The sequence below is a fragment of the Physeter macrocephalus genome, chromosome 18, assembly GCF_002837175.3.
Source record: "Physeter macrocephalus isolate SW-GA chromosome 18, ASM283717v5, whole genome shotgun sequence".
Classification (NCBI taxonomy): Eukaryota; Metazoa; Chordata; class Mammalia; order Artiodactyla; family Physeteridae; genus Physeter; species Physeter macrocephalus.
This window is the reverse complement of record NC_041231.1, coordinates 26156046-26176396: the sequence shown is the minus strand read 5'-3', so window position 1 is coordinate 26176396 and position 20351 is coordinate 26156046. Positions and strand designations below refer to the sequence as shown.

The window sequence follows — 20351 nt, the reverse complement described above, 5'->3', positions numbered from 1 at the left end:
CTGCATCGGCAGGCGGACGCGCCACCACTGCGCCACCAGGGAAGCCCCAGAACATTTTAACATGGATTTTCAGCATGTTACACCAAGTCATTTTTTATCCTTTCCCTTATTCTCATGTCTAACAGCCCCCTCCCTTGTATTGACCTCAGCACTCTAATCTCCAGCCATACCCATTTGTTCAGGGCAAAAAACTCTAATACTATGCCTGGAAATTCTCATTTCTTTTTTGCCCTGTTGCCTGAAAAGATCTTGCTCATCTTTCAGCTTCTTAAGACATGTAGATGGCTTCCCCCCCAACACCCCGCGACCCCACCAAATTGTACTTAGGTTCCCTTTGGGAGCTAACCAGATTCTTAGCATTTACATTACTGTATTGGATTTCTTGGTCTGTCTTTCCCACTAAACTACAAATACGTTGGAGATATTTACATTGTACCCTCCTGCCTCTCAGTGACGTCCAGCAGTAGCTGATCATCAGAATATTTGTTGAATGAGTGAATGATCATGTAAAGGAACAGATGAAAGTTCCATACATGCCCCACTGCCTAGAACTGCTGGCTAAAATAAGGACATATAAAAATCTGAATTCTTCTACTTGAATTCCTGGAAACGTTTACAAACAACATGCCTCTTTCTGTACATTCACTTCTATCTTCCTTTCCACTCCAGCATGGCTTCCTCACTGTGCTCTGTAGCTCCCAACCCTCCCCCCACTACAACCAGACATAACATACCCTACACAAAATAAGTGTAAAAATATTTTAGACCAAAGTGGACAGATAACTTTGCACCACTTCACTGCTGTGAATGGCTGTAGATGGAAGACCTGGGTTGGAGTTCCAGTTCCAATCTTTACTAACTGTGCCCTTGAGTAAGTCTTGCTGAGTCTCAGTTTTTCCATTTACAAAGTAGGTAATGACAGTAAGTAAGTCTGAGGGTTGTTGTAGGATTAAAAGAACTGAAGTCTGAAAAGTTAGACCCCTATGATCTACTAGTATTAATGGTTACTAGTGCTGCCACAGTTTCAGGCACACTCTCTGAGATAGTGGAAGAGTGGGGCAGATCAGGCTTTATGCAGCTAGAGGTAAAAATGCTAATTTCCCTCTGTCCAATAAGTGATCCACTTATCCAATGCCTAAGGAAAGGCTGGAGTATGAATTCACCTAGAATAGGAATCAGCAAACTTTTCCTGTAAAGGGTGAAGGGGAACAGATTTTGCTACCCCAAAATATGTCTTTTTGGCCTAAGGATTATTTTGAGCTAAGGCAATCAAAACTCAGCAGATTCAGGAAAAGTTCTTTACGTCCCCATTAACTGCCTAAATGTACATTGGAAAGGGGGCCTGTATCAAAAAGAGAGCTCTTACCAGATATACCTTTTTACCTAAACAACTTACCTGCCAAGCAGGGCAACTTTTGTCTTCCAAACATCTCCTCTCATTTTCCTTTGAATAGCCTTCCTCCCCTTGTACCTCCAGACCTTTAGCCCTTTCTTTAGCTCAGGATGTTTTGAAGCCTCAATTACCTGGCTGCCCTTTGAGTCTCACATTTCTATGCGCTCCCGTCCATATGAAGTTAACTTTGCTTTTCTCCTTTTAATGTGCCTTATGTCAATTTAACTATTAGACTTGCCAGAGAACCTACAAGGAAAGAAGGGAAAACTTTCCATCTCCTTCAGAGGCAAGATGGGAATAGGTCAGGCTTTGTGAACCAAAAGGCAAAACTGAGAATATTATGTAGGTACTTAAATAACATGGTAAAGAGAAGGAAATTTCCACAAAATGTTTATTGCTGAAATTTAAAATATAATAATAATAGAGTCAAAATGATTCTGTCTGTAATCTGCCAACACAAAGAGCAGCAGTGCCCCTCTGCGTGCACTGAACTTATTCATTTCAACCACACATGGTCAAGTAGAAGAGAGCTAGAGCCAATACAAATTAATAGCAATTTACATAATGCAAACTCCTGTGATTTTTCTCGGGAATGCCCTGGCGTGGGCCCGGGATGGCAGTCTGGAGTCAACTGTCCTCCACTTCTTCTTAACTCTTATTGTCTCCTCTTCTGTTAGTATCTCTCCAGTCTAAAGAAGGAGTTCATGATTTCCTAAGGTAGTTTTGACCTAATTTGTTTTTTGGCTATTCCTCTACGTGCTTTTAATTTTTTTTAACATCTTTATTGGAGTATAATTGCTTTATGCTAACACATATATAAGGAATATTAAAAAAAAAAAAGGTTCTGAAGAACCTAGGGGCAGGACAGGAATAAAAATGCAGATGTAGAGAATGGACTTGACGACACGGGGAGGGGGAAGGGTAAGCTGGGATGAAGTGAGAGAGTGCATGGACTTAGATATTCTACGTGCTTTAAAAAATTAACTCCGTTTAACAAATAAGGAAACTGACTGTTTAGAGTCATTTATCAAGGATTCCACAGTTAAATTAATCCCAGCATTGAGGGTAAAACCACACTCTGAAAGGTCAGAATCTGTTCTCTTGACTGCTGTTTTATATCACTTCTCTAAGCTTCCAAAGATGACATGCAGAACAAAAGTAAAAGTGAAGTTGTAAGTTTAGGAGTGAGAGATTAGAAGATGAGAAGTGATTGAGTAGGAAGGAAGACACTCTAGGCTAAGACAAAGGTCTAAGCGAATCTATGGAGGTAAAAGGAAGAAAGGTATTCCTTCTGTAAGACTCTTCTCTGAAGACCTGCCTCACAAACAGGGTCTGGATATAGCATCCCTCCAAATGACTTTCATGCATTATTGAGTGCAATGGAAATTTGGTACGTGACGACTAGGCCTCCTCAATAGCTTTAATTCCCATTGACCCCATTAACCTGAATATAATTTGTTGTGAAGAAGAAAACTTTAGCCTTAGGTTGAAATTTATGTACCTTTCGGGCAGCATTTCTCTAATGTCATTTCATTATGATCATTAACTTACATAGCTGTTTCTTCAGGGAACTCAAACTTCAGTAACCATATTCTGCTGTTCAGATTATCACTCATAACATGTTTGCTGACAAACTGACATCTAACCAAAGAGGAATGGTCATTTTTTTTTTTAACAGACTTCTCACTGCAAGGTCACTCATTCTTTATGTATGACTTACCTAAAGGCATAATTTGAGACTCTGAAAGATGGCATTCTTTTACATTAGGTGGGAAAATTTCTCTCTCATTTAGTCTAAATAACTTAAAGTCTAAATTAATCTGTTTCTACATGTTGCCTCTACATTGCTCAAATGACAGTTAATCAATATTATTTGGTCATAAAAATGTTAAGGTCTAATTTACATCACTTTAGAGTTGAACTAGTGTGTTCATGTCAGTCAGTATAATTGAAACATCAAAAGCAATGATGATTATGAAGTTTTACAATTTGAATCAAACTGTACTGAGCTGTTCATATTTATTACTCTATTTATTCTTCACAATTATCTAATGAAGGTGTTCTTACAACCCCATTTTACAAAGCTCAGAGAGCTTAAGAAATGCATATGTTTTACATGACTTACAAGCATTAGAGTTGGGATTGGAACTCATGTTTGGTAGATTACTGAGTCCAGGAGTTTTCACTGTAATATTTTGCCAATCCTTTCATGGCTCTGCTGTTTGGAATTTGTTAACAACAGAGCCACAGCAATCCAGTTGGCCATGAGTCAATTCACATGATTGTTTAACTATCAATTGCTAGGAATCAATATGGTGAGTTATTTGGACTTCTCCTGCAGTAGAAGTCTCAGAAAATCAGTATCTAGTTGATTCTCTCTCCCAATCGCTCTCAGTAAATTTAGAGATAGTCAACAATTCTTGCAGACCCATATGTGTATTAGTGAAATAAAATTCCAGTCACTTCACAGTAAACAATATGATAATTATTTTTATGGTAACAGTAATAGTAACAAAAATGACCACACAGTTTGAGTGCTTATTATATTTCAGGCACTGAACCAAATTCATTATATCCATTTTTTAAATTCAGTTCTCACAAAGATTCTGTGAAGTACAATGTACAATCATAGAAGGTATTTTGTCTTTGTACCCAGTTCCTGGCACACAGCTGCTAAAACCCTTGGGCTCTCTGAAGTTATGAACGTCTTTTGTACAATAATGAGATGACCAGGGATCCCTAAATAGTTTCAGGATCAGAGCTGATGACCAGAAAGACCAAGGCATAGTTAAAGAATTGGAGAGAAGCAGGGCTGGAGGTTGAGTTAATCACCAATGGCTAGTCGTTTAAGTCAGTCATGGCCAGGTAATAAAAGCTCCCTAAAATGACAGGGTTTTGAGAGCTTCTGGGCTGTTGAACACACTGAGGTGCTGGGAGGTGGCAGTACCTGGAGCAGGTACAGAAGCTCCATTTCCCACCCCTCACCCCACCCCAACCATACCTGTCCTATGCATCTCTTCTGTTTGGCTCTTCCTGAGTTAAATTCCTTATAATAAAACAGTAAGCATAAGTAAACTGCCTTCCTGAGTTTTGTGAGCCATTCTAGCAAGTTATTGAACCTGAGGGGTCATGAGAACTCCTGAATTTATCACCAAGTTCGGCAGAAGGACAAGAGGTTTGGGCACCCCATTTGCAACTGTTATCTGAAGTGAGGTCAGTGTTGTAGGACTGAGCCCTTCAACCTGTGGGGTCTGCGCTAACTCCAGGTCGTGTCAGAATTGAATTGAAGCGAACTGAATTGAATTGAATTGAACCATTGGATACAAGTTGCTGTCAGAGACCTGGAGATGTGGCATGAAGAAAAGAAGCCACAGAATTCTAAATAGCTAAAGCCACTACAATAAATGGAAGATAATGTACTGGCACATTTAAAGAAAGAGTTCAGAGGTAGAGCCAGCAGTGCTAGATTTAACAGCTCAAGTGTATCATGAGGGCCGGGTCCCTTTCTATCACTTGTCTCCACTGTTCTCCATGTCAACTCGGTCTCACACAGGACCTCTGAAAAGCTCAGCTTGCATCTTATAGTACAACAGAAAGCAAACTTTTTTTCAGTTTTTCCACTTAGCCTTCAGTTTCAGTCTGACTGAACCAAATTGGATGACAAGCCCATCTGCAGACCAATCTCTGTGGCTGTGGAAAGACTGTGCCGTTTGGCCAGGTCTAAGTCACAATCCCACTCCTGGAGCTTTTGTTCACCTGCCCTGCATGGACTAAAAATAAGCTGGGGGTTGTTACTCCCAAAGAAAACGTGACATGCTGTTTTCAGAAGAGAGAATGAAACATAGGCAAGCAGAAACAGCAGGTTTTAACTACAGAAAGTGATAGTTACAATTACCTCCATTTTACAGACAAGTAAATTAAGGATCAGGAAGTTTAAGTGACATGTCGAAATTTTCCAGTTAGTAAGACATAAAGCCAATATTCCAGCCAAGGACTCTCAGGGTAATCACAAAACCAAAGTGCATCTCCAGAAACAAAGTCTATATAAGTGAGATTTTTAAGAGAACTTCATTGCTTCTGCTTTTTATTCCACCTCTAAGGAACCAAAAGCACTTGAACCCCTGTAATGTGATATTCCATTATCTTATCCTCACAACAGTAAAGACAACAAAGAATTATGTCTCAATAAAGTAAAACTGTTATGTTCTTTTCTTCCCTGAACAATCTGATTGTTCAGGGAAGACCAAAATGTGTGTTTTCATACTTGTTTAGATCTTATGAATGCTGTTGATTTTTAGATGTCCTTGGTAACTGAGATCTGGTATCAAATGCAGTAGAGATTTTTACCTGAAATTACCTAACTAATCCCTAAACATTTGAGGAAAAGTGTACTAGGTGGGTATGAGTTGACCGACACCTAAGACTCCCCACAGAGGATCCACTGAGGAAATACCCATTTCCACATTCCTTTAGATTGCTGGCAGAGTTCATGTCTTTGCTGTTGTATGACTTCCAACCAGAGGCCACCCCCAGCTCTTAGAAGCCACCTGCAATTTCTTGCCATGTGGACATTTCCATAGACCCTCTCACAGCTCATTTCTCCAAAGCCAGCATTGAAAATAGTCCCTCTAATGCATGCTAACAAGACTTGATAGAGATGGAGATACAGATACAGACAGAGATACAGATAGAGATAGAGATTAAAGATAATTATGGGAGTGATAGCACATCATCCTTGCCACATATATAACCTAACCACAGAAGTGACATCCTATCACCTTTGCTCTACTCTGTTCCATAGTCTATATTCTAAAAGTACCATCCTCACTAAGGGGAGGGCATTATACAGAGCATGAAGAGGGGGTGCTCGAGAGTGTGTCACAGATCCCATCTTTAGCTATTTGCTCACCCTATTCTCTGAACCTAAAGTGTCCATATCCTATCACCACAAGAACAAATCGTCCTTGAAGGACCAAAGTCCTGAATCAAATTCTTTTGCTCCAACAAGTCTTCCTGAATCCATTAGGATAAAGGTAGTGTCTTCTAATTCTTCATAAACTCCAATAATGGAGAGAGTCTACACTCTCATGACATTTATTACTTTCTACTTTGAATTATTCATTTTTATCTTCTCTGTCTTAACTTTCTGACTAGATCTTTGAAGCCAAGGATACGTCCTTCCTTTCATTTACTCATACATTTTAAAAGTATTTATCAAAATCGTAACATGTACCAATATATCAGGACTACATTTGGTTGCAGGTAATAGACATCTCAACTCGGTTAAGCAAATTAGCAGGCATTTATTTTTTCTCGTGTAATAGAAATTCTGGAGGTTCATTTGGCAACTTTGGCTCAGTTACCCAACACTCTCAAAGTTAAAATCTCTGTGATTTTAACTTTGAGCTTCCTTTCTCTCACTGGCACAAAATGGCTGCTGTAGTTCCAGCCTTCAAGCCTGCATTTCAGACAGGAAGAAGCAAAAAATGGTATAGGAAGGGGCAAGTGTTACGTAAGGAAAGAAAAGTCTTTCTAGATAGTCTCAGCAGATTTTCATTTATATTTATTTTCATTTCATTGACAAGAACTTTGCCATGTGTCCATCATAGCTATAAGAGGAATAGAAAAATATTTTTGAATGTGTGGGTGTATAGCCACTCTGATCAAAATTGTTGATCTAGCTCTTTGAAAAAGAAGAGAATAAGTACTGAGTGTGCAACACTTTTTTCCCCAGTTAGTTCTTGTGCAGGGTACTCAGGATAACAGGATCATTGACGACACATATGGTCCCTGCCTCACAGGGCTTTTTACTTATTAGAGGAAGTAGACAATGATAAAAAGTATTTAACAAACACATGTAAACTTTCAGTTGTGGATGTGCTGAAGTGGAAAAGGTCATAGTGCTCTGAGAGTCTGGATGGGAGGGAGGAGATGTGAGTGACCTAATAAGGGAAGTTACAGAAGGTTTCCCTCAGGAGGTGGCATTTAGATAGGGTGATATCTGGTTTAATTTTGGTACCTACCATAGGCTCCTCCATATAATAAAATGTATGGAAAAGAAGAAAAGATAATTGCAGAAAATCTTCTTAATGCCTTTAGTATAACTGTACTTCATGACTCTTTATTGCAAGTAGTAGAAAAAACAATTCAAACTCAGTTTTAAAATAGAGTGTTTTTTGGCTACAGTTCAGCCACCAGCTTCAGGCACAGCTATATCAAGTAGCACTAACAATCATGGCAGGAAGCACTCTGCTTTTCCACTTGGCTTCCCTCTTTGTTGATTCCATTCATTTGCACACTTTTCTGTCATGGTACTAAGGTAGTGGCAAGCTCCAGATTTATATCTTTTCATCAGAAACACCTGTAGGAAAAAAAACTATATTTTCCCAAGAATAAATGTTTTACTATTGGATCTCACTGTGTACAGCTTGAGCTAGGTACCAGCCCTTGTAGCCCTCGCTTGGTCCCTAGAGAGTGCTTAATCCACTAAGCTAGTCTTGAGTCTTGTGCCCTCTTCTGGATCAGGGGTAGATCCAACAACTTCAAAACCCCATGAGCTGAGAATGGGGAACAAGGCCATTGGCTCCATAAGGAAAACGAGGAAGCATGCAGCAGTAGAAGTGGGAGTATTTGCTGGGCAGGTAAAAAGAATAGAGAACTACTACAGAGTAGAATTGACTAATGGCATTAATGACTCCCACAGTTAATAATAATGATAACAATACTAAGAACAAACACTTATTTTGTAAGTGTTTTTTTTATTATACTCACCCATACAAACTCATTCTATTCCCAGCATGCTGAGAATTTATCCAGCCTGATTTACCCAAATCAGAAGGCAAAACTGGCTGTATGTTTTGAAATTAATGAGTATGAGGTTCCCAGGGAGCAGGGTTTTAGTAGCACTACTACCCTTCCCTCAGCCCCCAAGTCCACACTGAATGCCCCAGTGCTCATGTACTCATGCAAACATTCCTTCCTTAGTGCTGACCTGATCCAGCGGGTCCATTAAGTGAAGCTCATTTCAAGTGCGGATGGTCCCAAGTAGCTCAACGTCTGCCTGGTAGCCAGGCTAAGTGATTTCGGATGGTCTTAGACTTCTGATCACATCCATGCAACCAGGAAGGAAATGAAACCTTGTTTATCATCTTGATAAACCGTCCTTTTCAATGCCTCCGGATGCTTTATGTAACTCGGTAGAGTCAAATACTATTAAATTGTCATCACTGTCAAAAAGAGAAGTAGTAAGTTTTTCTACCTGAGTCATAGTTAATGACTTCTACAATGTGTAACACAAATCACAGTTTCTGTTTGCCTTCTTTCCCCTAAATATGTGTTTTCTGATCTCTGTGGCTGTGGAGGAGAGGCACTATCTCATGCTATAAAGAAATATATACTTTCATGATTACCTCTCATCTAAACCAATAAAACACCCAGATGACAAGGGCCAGATCCTTGGCTTGGATGACGTATTTGCACAGAGGAGGAAGCTGAGCAGCTGTATCTCATTCCAGTTCTTCATGGAAGGCATCGATTTGAAAGACTATACTTCCCGGGTAAAAGCCTTGGAATTGTTCCACCCTAGTTATTGTTAAACATATTTAAGGAACCTATTTAAGCACTCTTGAGGGGGTAATATACCTCTTTTATTCTCATCATCTTAAAGAATAATATATTAGTGAGATTAGGCTGTATTAAGCTGCGATAACAAACCACCCCAACTCTCATTGGCTTAAAACAATGAAGGTTTATTTCTTGATCAGGCAACATGCCCACTGTGGTTCATCAGAGGGGTTGTGTTTGGAGGAGTTACCCAGGAACTAGAACTGCTGGAGCAGCCAATAACCAAAATACGGGTGGGCACCCTATGGTCCATAGGCCAAATCTGGCTCGCCATTTGTTTTTTATAGCTCATGAGCTAAGAATGATCTTTAGGTTTTTCAAAGGCTGGGAAAAAATCAAAAGGAGAATATCTGTGACACCTAAAAATTACATGAAATTCAAGTTTCAGTTTCCATACATAATATTTTATTGGCACACACTCACGCTTTTGTTTATGTATTGTTTGCGGTTGCTTTCATATTCCAACAGCAGAGTTTGGTAGTTGCCACAGAGATCAGATGACCAACAAAACCAAAGATATTTTCTACCTGGCCCTTTATAGAAAAAGTTTGCTGATCCCTGATCTAAAATACTTCTGGTTACCACACTAGCCGGAAGAGAGCCCTGGAGAATCTTCCATAAGGAATTAAAAGCTTGGTATGTAAGTCACACGTCACTTCCTTTAACACAGAAATAGTCATATGGACCCACCTCCCACAGGGGAACTAGGAACTACCATAAGCCCAGAGGAAGAGAGCCAGAGATAGTCATTGAGAAGCACTAATGGCCACAACAGCTAAAATTAATAATAGCAAGACTCTTGATAGCCAACACTTGCCTTGTTCTTATACTTCCGGCTGTTCTGAGTGCACTGCAAGTGTTTACTCATTGATCCTCACAGCAACCTAATCGTGAAAGTATTATTTTCCCCATTTTACAGATGAGGAAGCTAAGAATAGAAAGCTTAAATGTTTTTCCTGAGATAATACAGCTCACAAAGGGTGCAGGCAGCATTTAAATCCAATCAATTAAATATGGCTCCAAAATCCAGTCTCAAATGCTATGCTTTTAACCATCCTACCACACACGGATCCTCTACAACTTAGAAAAGTCCCAGCCATTGATATCGTAGAGGCCACTGCCTTACAAAACCCTTAATTATAGAATTCAATAGACACAGGCAAAATGCTAATTTTAGTGTTTGTATAACAGATTTCCATAACACTTGATAACTCACTTAGGAGTTTGAGAGCAATTAGACCGTAGACGGAAGTAAAAGCTAATATGTATGGATTTTCATGTGGTTCTCCTGTGGGTACCAAAGTAAGGACTTAGAATTTAAGATCAGTTTAAGACTCAGCAAGAGGAGCCGCCAGGGATCATCAGAACCTAAAGTGAAAATGTTTCTTTCTGGGAATGGTGTTTCACAGTCATTTCTCCCTAGATTATCTCAGATTGTATCTTGATCTTCTTGTCTTTGCTTCTAAGCCAATTCAGGAATGTTGTTCCATAGCATGTATTTTTGTTTAGCTGGAGGAAAAAATGTCCTAAAACAGTTATGGTTTAGAGGTGATGGATATCGAGTCATCACATTGCCTGCTGTCCATTCACGTTTCAATAATGGAGATGGTGTATCATCACCACCCATGTTCCTTTTAACATCCATTACACTTACCCATGCAGGATAATAGAACAATCTCATTTTAAGAGAATTTTTTAAAGTTTATAATTATTATTGGGCTTCCTTTTCCGAGTGTATTACTGCTTGTATGCCATTAAATAAATATCAGGAAGAAACAAAATAAAAATGAATAAAGACATAAGAGTAGCTGAGGCAGGGATGCAAAGGAGAAAGCGCGTTCGACCACCCATCATTGCACAAACAGTTCAGACATTTGACGAGGGGTCTTGGAGCTTGAAAAGTAAATGCCTCCATTTGCCAGCCTTTCAGAATTCTGTCCTTCCATCAAAACTCATGTCAGATGTAACTGTCTCCAGTATTGTCTTTGAAAGTGGGTTTCATTTTTTAGGTTAACAATAAGAAGAATGTCAGCTCTTATTTATAGCGGACCTACTGTGTGCTGCTCAGTGTATTAATTACTGTTGATACACAAACTCTAATCCTCACAACATTCCTTAAGTTTGGCATCTTACTTACAAGGGACCAGGGCTTAGAGGTTACATCTTGCTCCAAGTCACCCAGCTAGTAGCTCAAATGATGTTGATTACTTCAAATAACATTTATATATTAATATAATCAACCTTTCATGTTAGTATTTCAGGTAATTTTAAAGAAATTAATATACGTAGAGGTATGGCTTCTGTAAAACAGGGTTGCCTGTTTCTTTTCAAGAAACTGTTTGCATATTGCTCTCAGCCTTGAAGGCTAGCAATAGAAAAGGAAAACCTGATAAACTCTCACCCAGCTGGATGAGTGATGTCAGTGTAAGGATAGAAATCCTAGCAGAATTTAGATTGAGACTGTTGCACCTCAGAGGGGAAGAGTGGACATAGCTATCTTTCTAAGCCTTATTTCATTCCAACTCTTTCCCTAATCACCATAATAGAATTTGATTACTTTATTTGAGATCATAACCCAGGGAAGCTGAAGGGCACTGATACTCTGATTTAGTTACCAGAAACTTACATGAACATCCAGGGTGAATGTCCCACCCAGCCTTTCAGTGGCTTTCCCTACTGGTCAATAAGCTGTTTCAGTGATTGCATTAATTTGCAATGGATTGACAGCAGATCCAGATCAGGCAAACAAATTTGGGAGCAAAAAATACACTGGAGGAGATGTTACATTTTCAGCCTTATTTTAACACAAATTCTCCAGCAAGTCTGAGAATAGCACAATGCCAGTCTGATACCCAAACCATTACTTGGGTTTCCCTCCCTAATGCCATCCAAGGCACCCTGCCTGGAAACAAGTCAAAGTTCTGTAGTATATAAGGATCAGTAAAGATTCAAGAATGTTCTTCTTGTAACCTCATTGGTATATCTTTGAGTAAAATATATTTCCATGTTGTTAGAGCAGTTATTAAAAATGATTTCTACAGTAGGAGTTCGAATATATCCAATGTTTGAGCCATTTTCTTCTTTAAAAACTATAAAGGGGAAATCTAGGGGATGCTTGTTGAGTTTAATGTAGTATACAGTACCTTTAGCAATCTTATCTCAAGGCACTGGTGAGGTCTAAATGTTGTTCCCCCACCACTGGTCTAGGGTAAGAGTAAGGAGATGGGTGTGGGGAATGGTCCATGTTGGTCAAAAGAGGGAAAAAATTTCGAAGAGTTCAGTATGTTTCCACAAGTAATTCTGATCTAGTCAAAGATAATGATCGCAATAGTATTACTAACAGCAGAATACAGTTTAGTGCCTACTTTGAGCCAAGTATTATTATAATCCGTTTGTCTGTACTTATTTATTTCTCATACCCATTTAGTCCTCAAAACAACCCTAATAAGTTAATGCTATTATTATCCACATTTTACAGAGGAGAACCTTGAGACATAGAATGGAGAAAAACAGGAAGCTGATTTAGGACTTACACTTTGGGGCCCTGATTCTACAATATTTTCTTTTATTCATTATGCTATACTGCCTAAAACATGGTTGTCTGCCCCAGAATTTGTTTCTTTTTCCTATATTTGTCTATCCTGAATATATCCCAGAACCCTAGGACAGAGGAGATGGTAATTTGTTTAATCTCAAACATAAAAAAATCAAGCGGCCATTTTGCCCTCCTCAACCAAGACATGCTTAAAGATCCATCAGTGTCTCTCTTGTCAATGATTTACAAAGACACTTGGAGGTTCCTTCCGGTCCAGTGGGTCAATAAAGCATTTTTAACACAGTCCTAAATATGCATTTCTGACACCCGCTACAATAGATTCCAAGAAAGCTATTTATAAGGCCTTGATCAAGAAGTCCTACAAAAGTGAATCTCAAAAAACCTGTGCTTTTTCTTACCCTTAACAGCTTTTAAAGAAAGGAACCATTTGCCATAAAGTGAAAAGGCAAGGATCCGTATTATCGTGTCAATCTTAACATTCCTTAATCACATTTTATTCATGTCCTCTAAAAGTCGGCTTCCACTATAAGCAGATATATCCTGGCTTAACTATTAATGAGGACTGAAGTTTCCTTATGGTTACTCTAAATTGCTATTTCATTTTCCAGTCATTTCACTTAGAATGAAAAGCTTTTCCTTCGTACAGTTTGGCTCTCCCCCAAACCAGAGTTCCAAGTTGATTTTTCCGGAAGGTGTATTAGAAGGTCACTTCTTTGCAAAAGCTACATTTGTCATTCAAGTTTATTTTCTGAAAAGATCACATAATGGATACTCAGGAAAAGTTCCCCAAAGAGGGTTAATTTATAATCAGTCTTTCTTCTCTTCTTTTTCTTCTCTTAGTTTCTCCTTTCTTCCTCTTTCATTCTCCCATCTCACTCTTTCCCTTCTCTGTTTCTTCCCTTTATTCCTTCTATCCCTCATTCAGTCATTTAATTATTCAGTAATTTAGCGAATGTGTGAATGTCAACTATTACGCCAGGCCCTAGGGATAAAGAAGTAAAAAGATGTGGTCCCTGCCATCACAAGTGTCCAGCCCAACAAGATGGACAGGTAGTAAACCAATCATTCCAATTAGGAGACGCGCTATAAAAGAAAAGTCTGGGGCTTCCCTGGTGGCACAGTGGTTGAGAGTCCGCCTGCCGATGCAGGGGATGCGGGTTCGTGCCCCGGTCCGGGAAGATCCCACATGCCGCGGAGCGGCTGGGCCCGTGAGCCGTGGCCGCTGAGCCTGCGCGTCCGGAGCCTGTGCTCCGCAACGGGAGAGGCCACAGCAGTGAGAGGCCCGCGTACCGCAAAAAAAAAAAAAAAAAAAAAAAGAAAATTTGCGTGGAGGGAGAACTGGGAAATTGACGTCCATCTAGCACATGTAACTTTTTCAGATTGGCCTGCATTCGTCATATAATTACTGTATTTACCTTCTAATCTGGAAGAACAATGCGACCCCTTACAACGCTAGATTTGGGGTAGAAGGCTAATTTCTTATATTTCATCTTAGGTGTGTTTTCTATAGACGAAGTGGTGATACAAGCAACAACCTGGAAAGTCTGAATAGTACAGACAAATTCCACACTGGCTTATGTTTGTGACACATTCTCTGCCATTAGCTAGTAGGTTACTTCACCTGTCTTCTTTGCTGGATCTACAGATGCTGAGTGAAATCCAGAAAACAAGCGCGTTTCCAGCAATCCATAAGCAAGAAAGGAAAGCTCAATTTTCTGAGCACTTAAATGACTTTGCTTTGAGAGGCCGTAGATAATCTTGAAATCATTTTGACTTAGATTGAGATAAAATTTAGAATGGACTGGCATTGGCGCTAAAGACTGAAAGACACTCACATGGCAAATATTATCATTATGATTCTGCAATAACCTTGGCAGTTAGTTTTGAAAGGACAGTTCACTAGGTAATTCTTAAAATGCAGATAAAATAGATTTAAAAGAACAATTTTCTAGTTCCCAGAAAGGGTTATGACAAACCTAACTCTTTCCTTTCATGGGGGCCAAAGCTGGGAAAATTTTCATTTCCAGCCTCCTTTTTGAAGCAGCCAAATGATGAGGCCAATAGGTAAATAAGACTATAGTCAGTTCCAGAGGGTCTTGAAAAGTTTTATCCCTGTGGTTATTATAGAAATCCAGAATTGTATTTCTTTTCACAGAATTTGATCAGCCTCTCACTATGTCCTGGGTGGACCAAAGTAAATGTGGGCTTCTGATATAGCCAAGAAATAAAAAAACACATAGAAACTGGAAAGGGGGAGTATATCTTACCAGCTTGCTATACACTACCGTAGCAAAGACATCTAAGCTTCTCGAAAAACTGTAAGTTCCATGTTAAATGATTGTGCGATAATCCATGATAGATTTGTAATTCATTTTCCATCTGGTTCAATCATCCATCTATCCAATAAATATGTGTCATTTGATATTAGCTTTAGAGCTGATCATCAGCAAAGTACAGTTGTTTTCACTTTTTCCTTAGCAGAGGAACTCCTTTGAAGGATTATACTGAATGTTAAAATAAACATTTAAATAAAACGTTGAAGTACTATACTGAATATTAAAAATAAAGTATCTAGAGTTGCTTTCTCCTTTCCTCCAGTGATATAACTGAGCCCCCTCAGATAATCTATGAAGCCCCACTAGGTATAACTTGAAGACTTCTGCTCAAAGGACTGCAGATGTGAGCCTTTTGCTATCAAAGATCTAATTTTCTTTTTGTCATTACAAGTCAGTGGACTAGGCTTTCGCAGTTAGAATAGATTGAAAGGTTAAATTTCTCTGATCGACTATGGGTAGGTCAGTCACAAGCGTAAACCTTGGGAATCAGGAGATTTGGGTCTGACAGGGCCATTCAGACTTTCTACATGGCAAGGTGCTGTGGTCCTCTGAGACCTGGTTCTGGGCTCTGCATTGGTGTACCTGAGCAGCAAGTGTAATTGGAGCCATAGTTCAACTTGTCAAGACCAGATGAGCTTGTTATTTAGAGCAACACCTCTGGCTTCTCGTGTGCAGATCCGTCATCCATGAGCCTGAGGAGGATGTGGTCTGGGGTCATTGACTTTATTTACAAGGTTTTAATGAAAATGGAGCACTTGTCAATTCCCAGTCCCTTTTCAGAGGAAAGGCAGTATGGATGCCAGGGCGGGACTGGGGAAAGAACATATATATGGGGTCAGAGGATCTGAATTCTGGTCCGGATGCTGCCAGGTACTTGCTAAGTAAAATGTGAGCAAGTGTTTAAGCTGCTCTCGATCTCAGTTGCCTCCTCTGTAAAAGGTAATCATAAGCTCATTGGACTTTCGAGAGCGTATAGTAAGTTGAAGGTTTATACAGTATCTACGATGATGTCAGTTACATAGTAAAGAGTCAATAAATGGTTAACTCCTATAATACTATTATTATCACCATTAGTTTTATGGCTAGGTCATTTGGCTGCTTTAAGTCTGCATCCTCACTAAAAAGTACAGATAACAATCGTCCCATTTCTATCTTTGAACAATCTTGCAATTTAAATGAAATATGTACTAAAAGTAACTTTTGAAATTCTAATAATGATACGATGTTTAATGGAAGACAATACAAATACCTGTCTTTGAGGAAATTACATTCCAGTGGGGAACACACAGTAAGTACAATAAATAAATAAATTATATGCTGTATTTGAAAGTTACAGGTACCCTGGTGGTGGGGTGTGGGACGGGGGATGGTGCAGAGCACAGTGAGATCATGCGTGCTGGCTAAGGGAATTATGACTTCAATAGGGTGGTCGAATTTGCCTCCGATAAAATAACCTTTGGGAAAAGATACGGAAGAGGTGAGAATGAGCCAGAGATCCACTAGAAGACTGTCCTAGGTGGTACCTAGTTCAGCTTGTCAAGACTGTTCTTCAGAGCAATGCTCAAAAGGGATCACGCCTGCCATGTTCAGCCAGTAGCCTGCAAGGAGACCAGTGCCCCAGGATAGGATGGGGTTGTGTTTAAATTCTTCCCTCCCTCCTGTTTTCCCTCCCCCTGCTCCTTTTTTTCAATTTTTCCTAAGTGCTCACCATGTACAAGCTGGATACACATCCCTCACAGTAATTTATAGACAGTGGTTACTTCCTAAATGCTTGAGGAATTACTGCCAAATGAATCCTAAATGCCAAGGATTCTAAATGTTATGGGTCCATTCTTGTCAAATGAAAAACATCCTTCCTGAATGTAGAACTTGATGTTAGGAAAGTTAATTCCTGGTTTCTGATAACTTGGAGTATCTTTTGTGTCCCTGTAGAACTGGCTTAGCTGGTGTCCTGAGGGCTGGAAAGATCCAACTGAATCTCAGTGACATTTGACACACCCAGGAGAGCACCTGTTAAGAACCTAGCAGACAGTGGCATACCCTAAGTTGCCACTAAATTCTGACAAATGCATGGCTGACCTGTAACGATTAAGTGAAGCCATATGCCCTGGTCTGTAATTTGAGATTCCATCTAAAGCACATGATGATGTTCTCCAGTGATTCTTTCTATCACTTTTGGGTGAGATCTGGACTGGGGAAATGACCGCACAACTAGGTTTTCTATTCATCCCGCTTGAGAGGAGCAGGTGCTGGGAAGGAGAGCTCATTTCTGGGCAGTTTTCTTGCCACTGCAGGTTCTGTATCACTGGAGTGTCTGTTGCTTATCATTAGTAGGAGCACAGAGAATTCTAAATGCGAAGATAACCCAGGGGTGAGCTCCTCAAATATAATGCATTTAAATCTGGTAGCATCTTTATTTTGTGTTAGCTCCAGGCATCACTACTCCGCTGCCTCTCCGTACATACAGCCAGGAAGTGTTGCCTCTTGAGGGCTCTTCATTGGTGCTCTTTGTTGCATTTAAAGAGTACTGCTGTGATGCTTGTCTTCTCCAAGAGGAGACATCCCTCGTACATAATCTTGTATGCATGTACATGTACATGTTATGGGAGAGAATCCCACAGTAACTGTACCTCATAGAAATTCTTCCTTTTATTTCTCTCACTTTCCCCAACCCCTTCGCACATACCCTCACATGCCTGAATGCCCACTGAATTATTTCTAATCAGTGTCCTGATTCTTCCTCTCTTGCCAGAAGGAGGGACATGTGAAGTGATCGCTGCGCACAGATGTTGTAATAAGAACCGCATTGAGGAGCGATCACAGACAGTCAAGTGTTCCTGTCTACCTGGGAAAGTGGCTGGAACGACAAGAAACCGACCTTCCTGTGTCGATGGTAAGTAGCTGGCTTTACCTCTCTCTCTAGGAGTTCATCTGCGTCGTTACTGTGCATAATATATATGTTTTGTTTCATCTAAATATGGTTCAGGATAATGAAGAAGGTGCATCCAAAGTGCTGCAAAGTTAGACAAATGCCAGTCCTCCGCATAGAGTTTGAATTCTTGTTTCTCTGGCTTTGGCATTTTCAAATAGCTGTTGGTTGACCATTGTGTAGAGAAGATAAGGTAAAGGAATCTTTTCAAGTCTCTAATTTTGAGGGTCCAACTCATCTGGGAATTGATTTTGGATCGAGGTTACGTATGATTATGGCAATGATGATAATGGTAGTAAAAAAATAATACCTAACATTCATTCAACACATATTTAATGAGCATTTACTATATGCCAGGCACTGCTCTAGGGGTTCACATACATTCCTGAACAGATAGAAGTGCCCTGAGAGTTCACCACGTACCAAACCCTGTCCTAAACATTTCTCATGCGTTATTTTATTTACCCATCCCAACACCCCCATCTTTGTTATCTATTGCTGTGTAACAATTTATGCCCTCCCCCCAAAAGTTAGCAGCTTTAAACGGCAAACATTGCCTCACAGTTTCCATGGATCAGGAATTTAGCTTAGCTGGATGGTTCTGGCTTAGGGTCCCTTCCGTGGTTGCAGTCAAGATCTGAAGGCTTGACTGATGCTGGAGGGTGGTTTTAAGATGGCCCGTTCACAGAAATGTTGGCAGCTGGCCTCTGTTCCCTGCCACATGGACCTCTCCAGAGGGGCTGGGTGTCCTCACAACATGTCAACAGCTTCCCCCAGAGTGAGTGACCCAAGAGAATAATGTAGAAGCCACGTGACCTTTTCTTTTATGATAGAGGCTCAGAAGTTATCCTTCATTGTTTTCACAATATCATGCTGGTTATGTAAGTCAACCCTATCTGTTCAGCCTGGGAGTGGATGAAAAGGGCTTGAAAACCTGGAGACGGGGACCCCTGGGGCAGATACACTTTCCCTCCCATTTTAAACATGAAGGAAACTGAGGCTTAGAAGGGTTAATCACTATTCCATTGGTCCCATGATTGATAAGTTGTAGCTGTACTAACTCTTGAGACGAAAGTAACTGACTCTAATACCAAGTCTTGACCACCATCTTTAAACAATTTTATATGCCTGTCAAACAGAGAGTCCAAAGTTCAAAGGCATCACAGATATCTTTCCCCATCTTTATCTTTCATAATTTTAGAGCCAGATGTGAGCTGATCTTCAAATTCTTCATAAGAAAATCAGAACTCAGAGAAGTGACTCACTTGCTCAGGTCACAAAGCAGGAATTAGAACCTAAATCTCTTGACTTAGGGTCCATGATCCTACCTCTAGATGTAGAGGGGGAAGGACACCTTCTAGATTGACTCATGTTACGTATTTTCATTATGAATTATGAGGTGGTTAGAAAGGAAACGCACACAAGCTAGACCAAGAAAGGGGAAGTTATTTTTTTTAGAAAATAGAGGAATCCTGGGAAACCCAGTTACAGGAAATGCAGCCAAACTTCATAGGATTCATAAACTATTTAGGCAGCTGCCATTTTTGTTTTCTTTGTTTTTGTTCTTTCTTTCCCTCATTCTCCTCTCTGTAGACGGGTTCCCTCTTCAACGATTTTAACTTTTGTTCTCCCACAACTCAGGGATTTGTGTGAAGCTTTTATTTCTGTGGTACCAACTCTGATCTCACTCAGCATCATGGTATAGCCCACGTATACTTGACTCACTTCCTGTGTCTTAAATGCCTTCTCCAAAAAGACTGAATGTGATTGACCCAGCTTGGGTCATCTGTCGATCTTTGCCCAATCAGCCACACCCAGAGGGACAAGCTCATAGGGTGCTCTGTGCCATGGGAAGGTCAAGCTGTTTTTAAAATGATGTGAAAAATCCAGGTTTAAGAATACACTGTGATCAGTGGTCCTCAATCAGGCCAATTCTCAGGGGCCATTTGGTGTAGACATTAGTGTCTGCGACTAGAGGGGTGCTCCTGGTGTCAGGTGTGTAGAAGCCAGGGAAGCTGCTAACCCTCCTACAATGCACAGGACAGCTCCCACAGCAGAGTATTATCCCACCCCCAGTTTCAGTGGAGCTGAGGTTGAGAAACTTGCCCCGTGATAATTTACTTATTCTAGATCACTGTCAGCACAGTAAGGCACCTCCACGGCAGGGAAGGCAGGCGGCTAGACTAGAAAAGCCATTGCATCCTCTTACAGGAAGCAACTCTTGGCCCTAGAAGCCAATAAACATTATAATGATTTCTCCTAGTCTCTGCCAAAGAAAACATTGAGCCTGTTAACTGTAAATCTCCATTTTGTTTCCAGTTCATTTCTATCATTAATGATCTAGAAATAGAATTGCCTTCAGGATTTGGGTAGAAGACCCAAAGGCAATGCATTGTCTGTGCTGGCAGAGGGGAAAATGGCGTTTGTCTGTAAGTTTCTGTGAGAGGTTAAGCCACATAGTGGTAACATTTTGTCTCTCAGAACAAGTTTGTTTGACTTTGGAAACTCTGAGCC

General features: G+C 40.1%; 1 protein-coding gene across 1 annotated transcript in view; it reads left to right on the top strand.

Annotated features, from left to right (window-relative positions):
• The window catches only part of TAFA1 (TAFA chemokine like family member 1), a 481218-nt gene that overhangs the window by 353128 nt on the left and 107739 nt on the right, over positions 1 to 20351 (top strand). The window contains exon 3 of the mRNA XM_024124151.1: positions 17661 to 17801. Within this exon, the coding sequence (XP_023979919.1) occupies positions 17661 to 17801 (141 nt within the window). The remainder of the gene's footprint in view (positions 1 to 17660; positions 17802 to 20351) is intronic.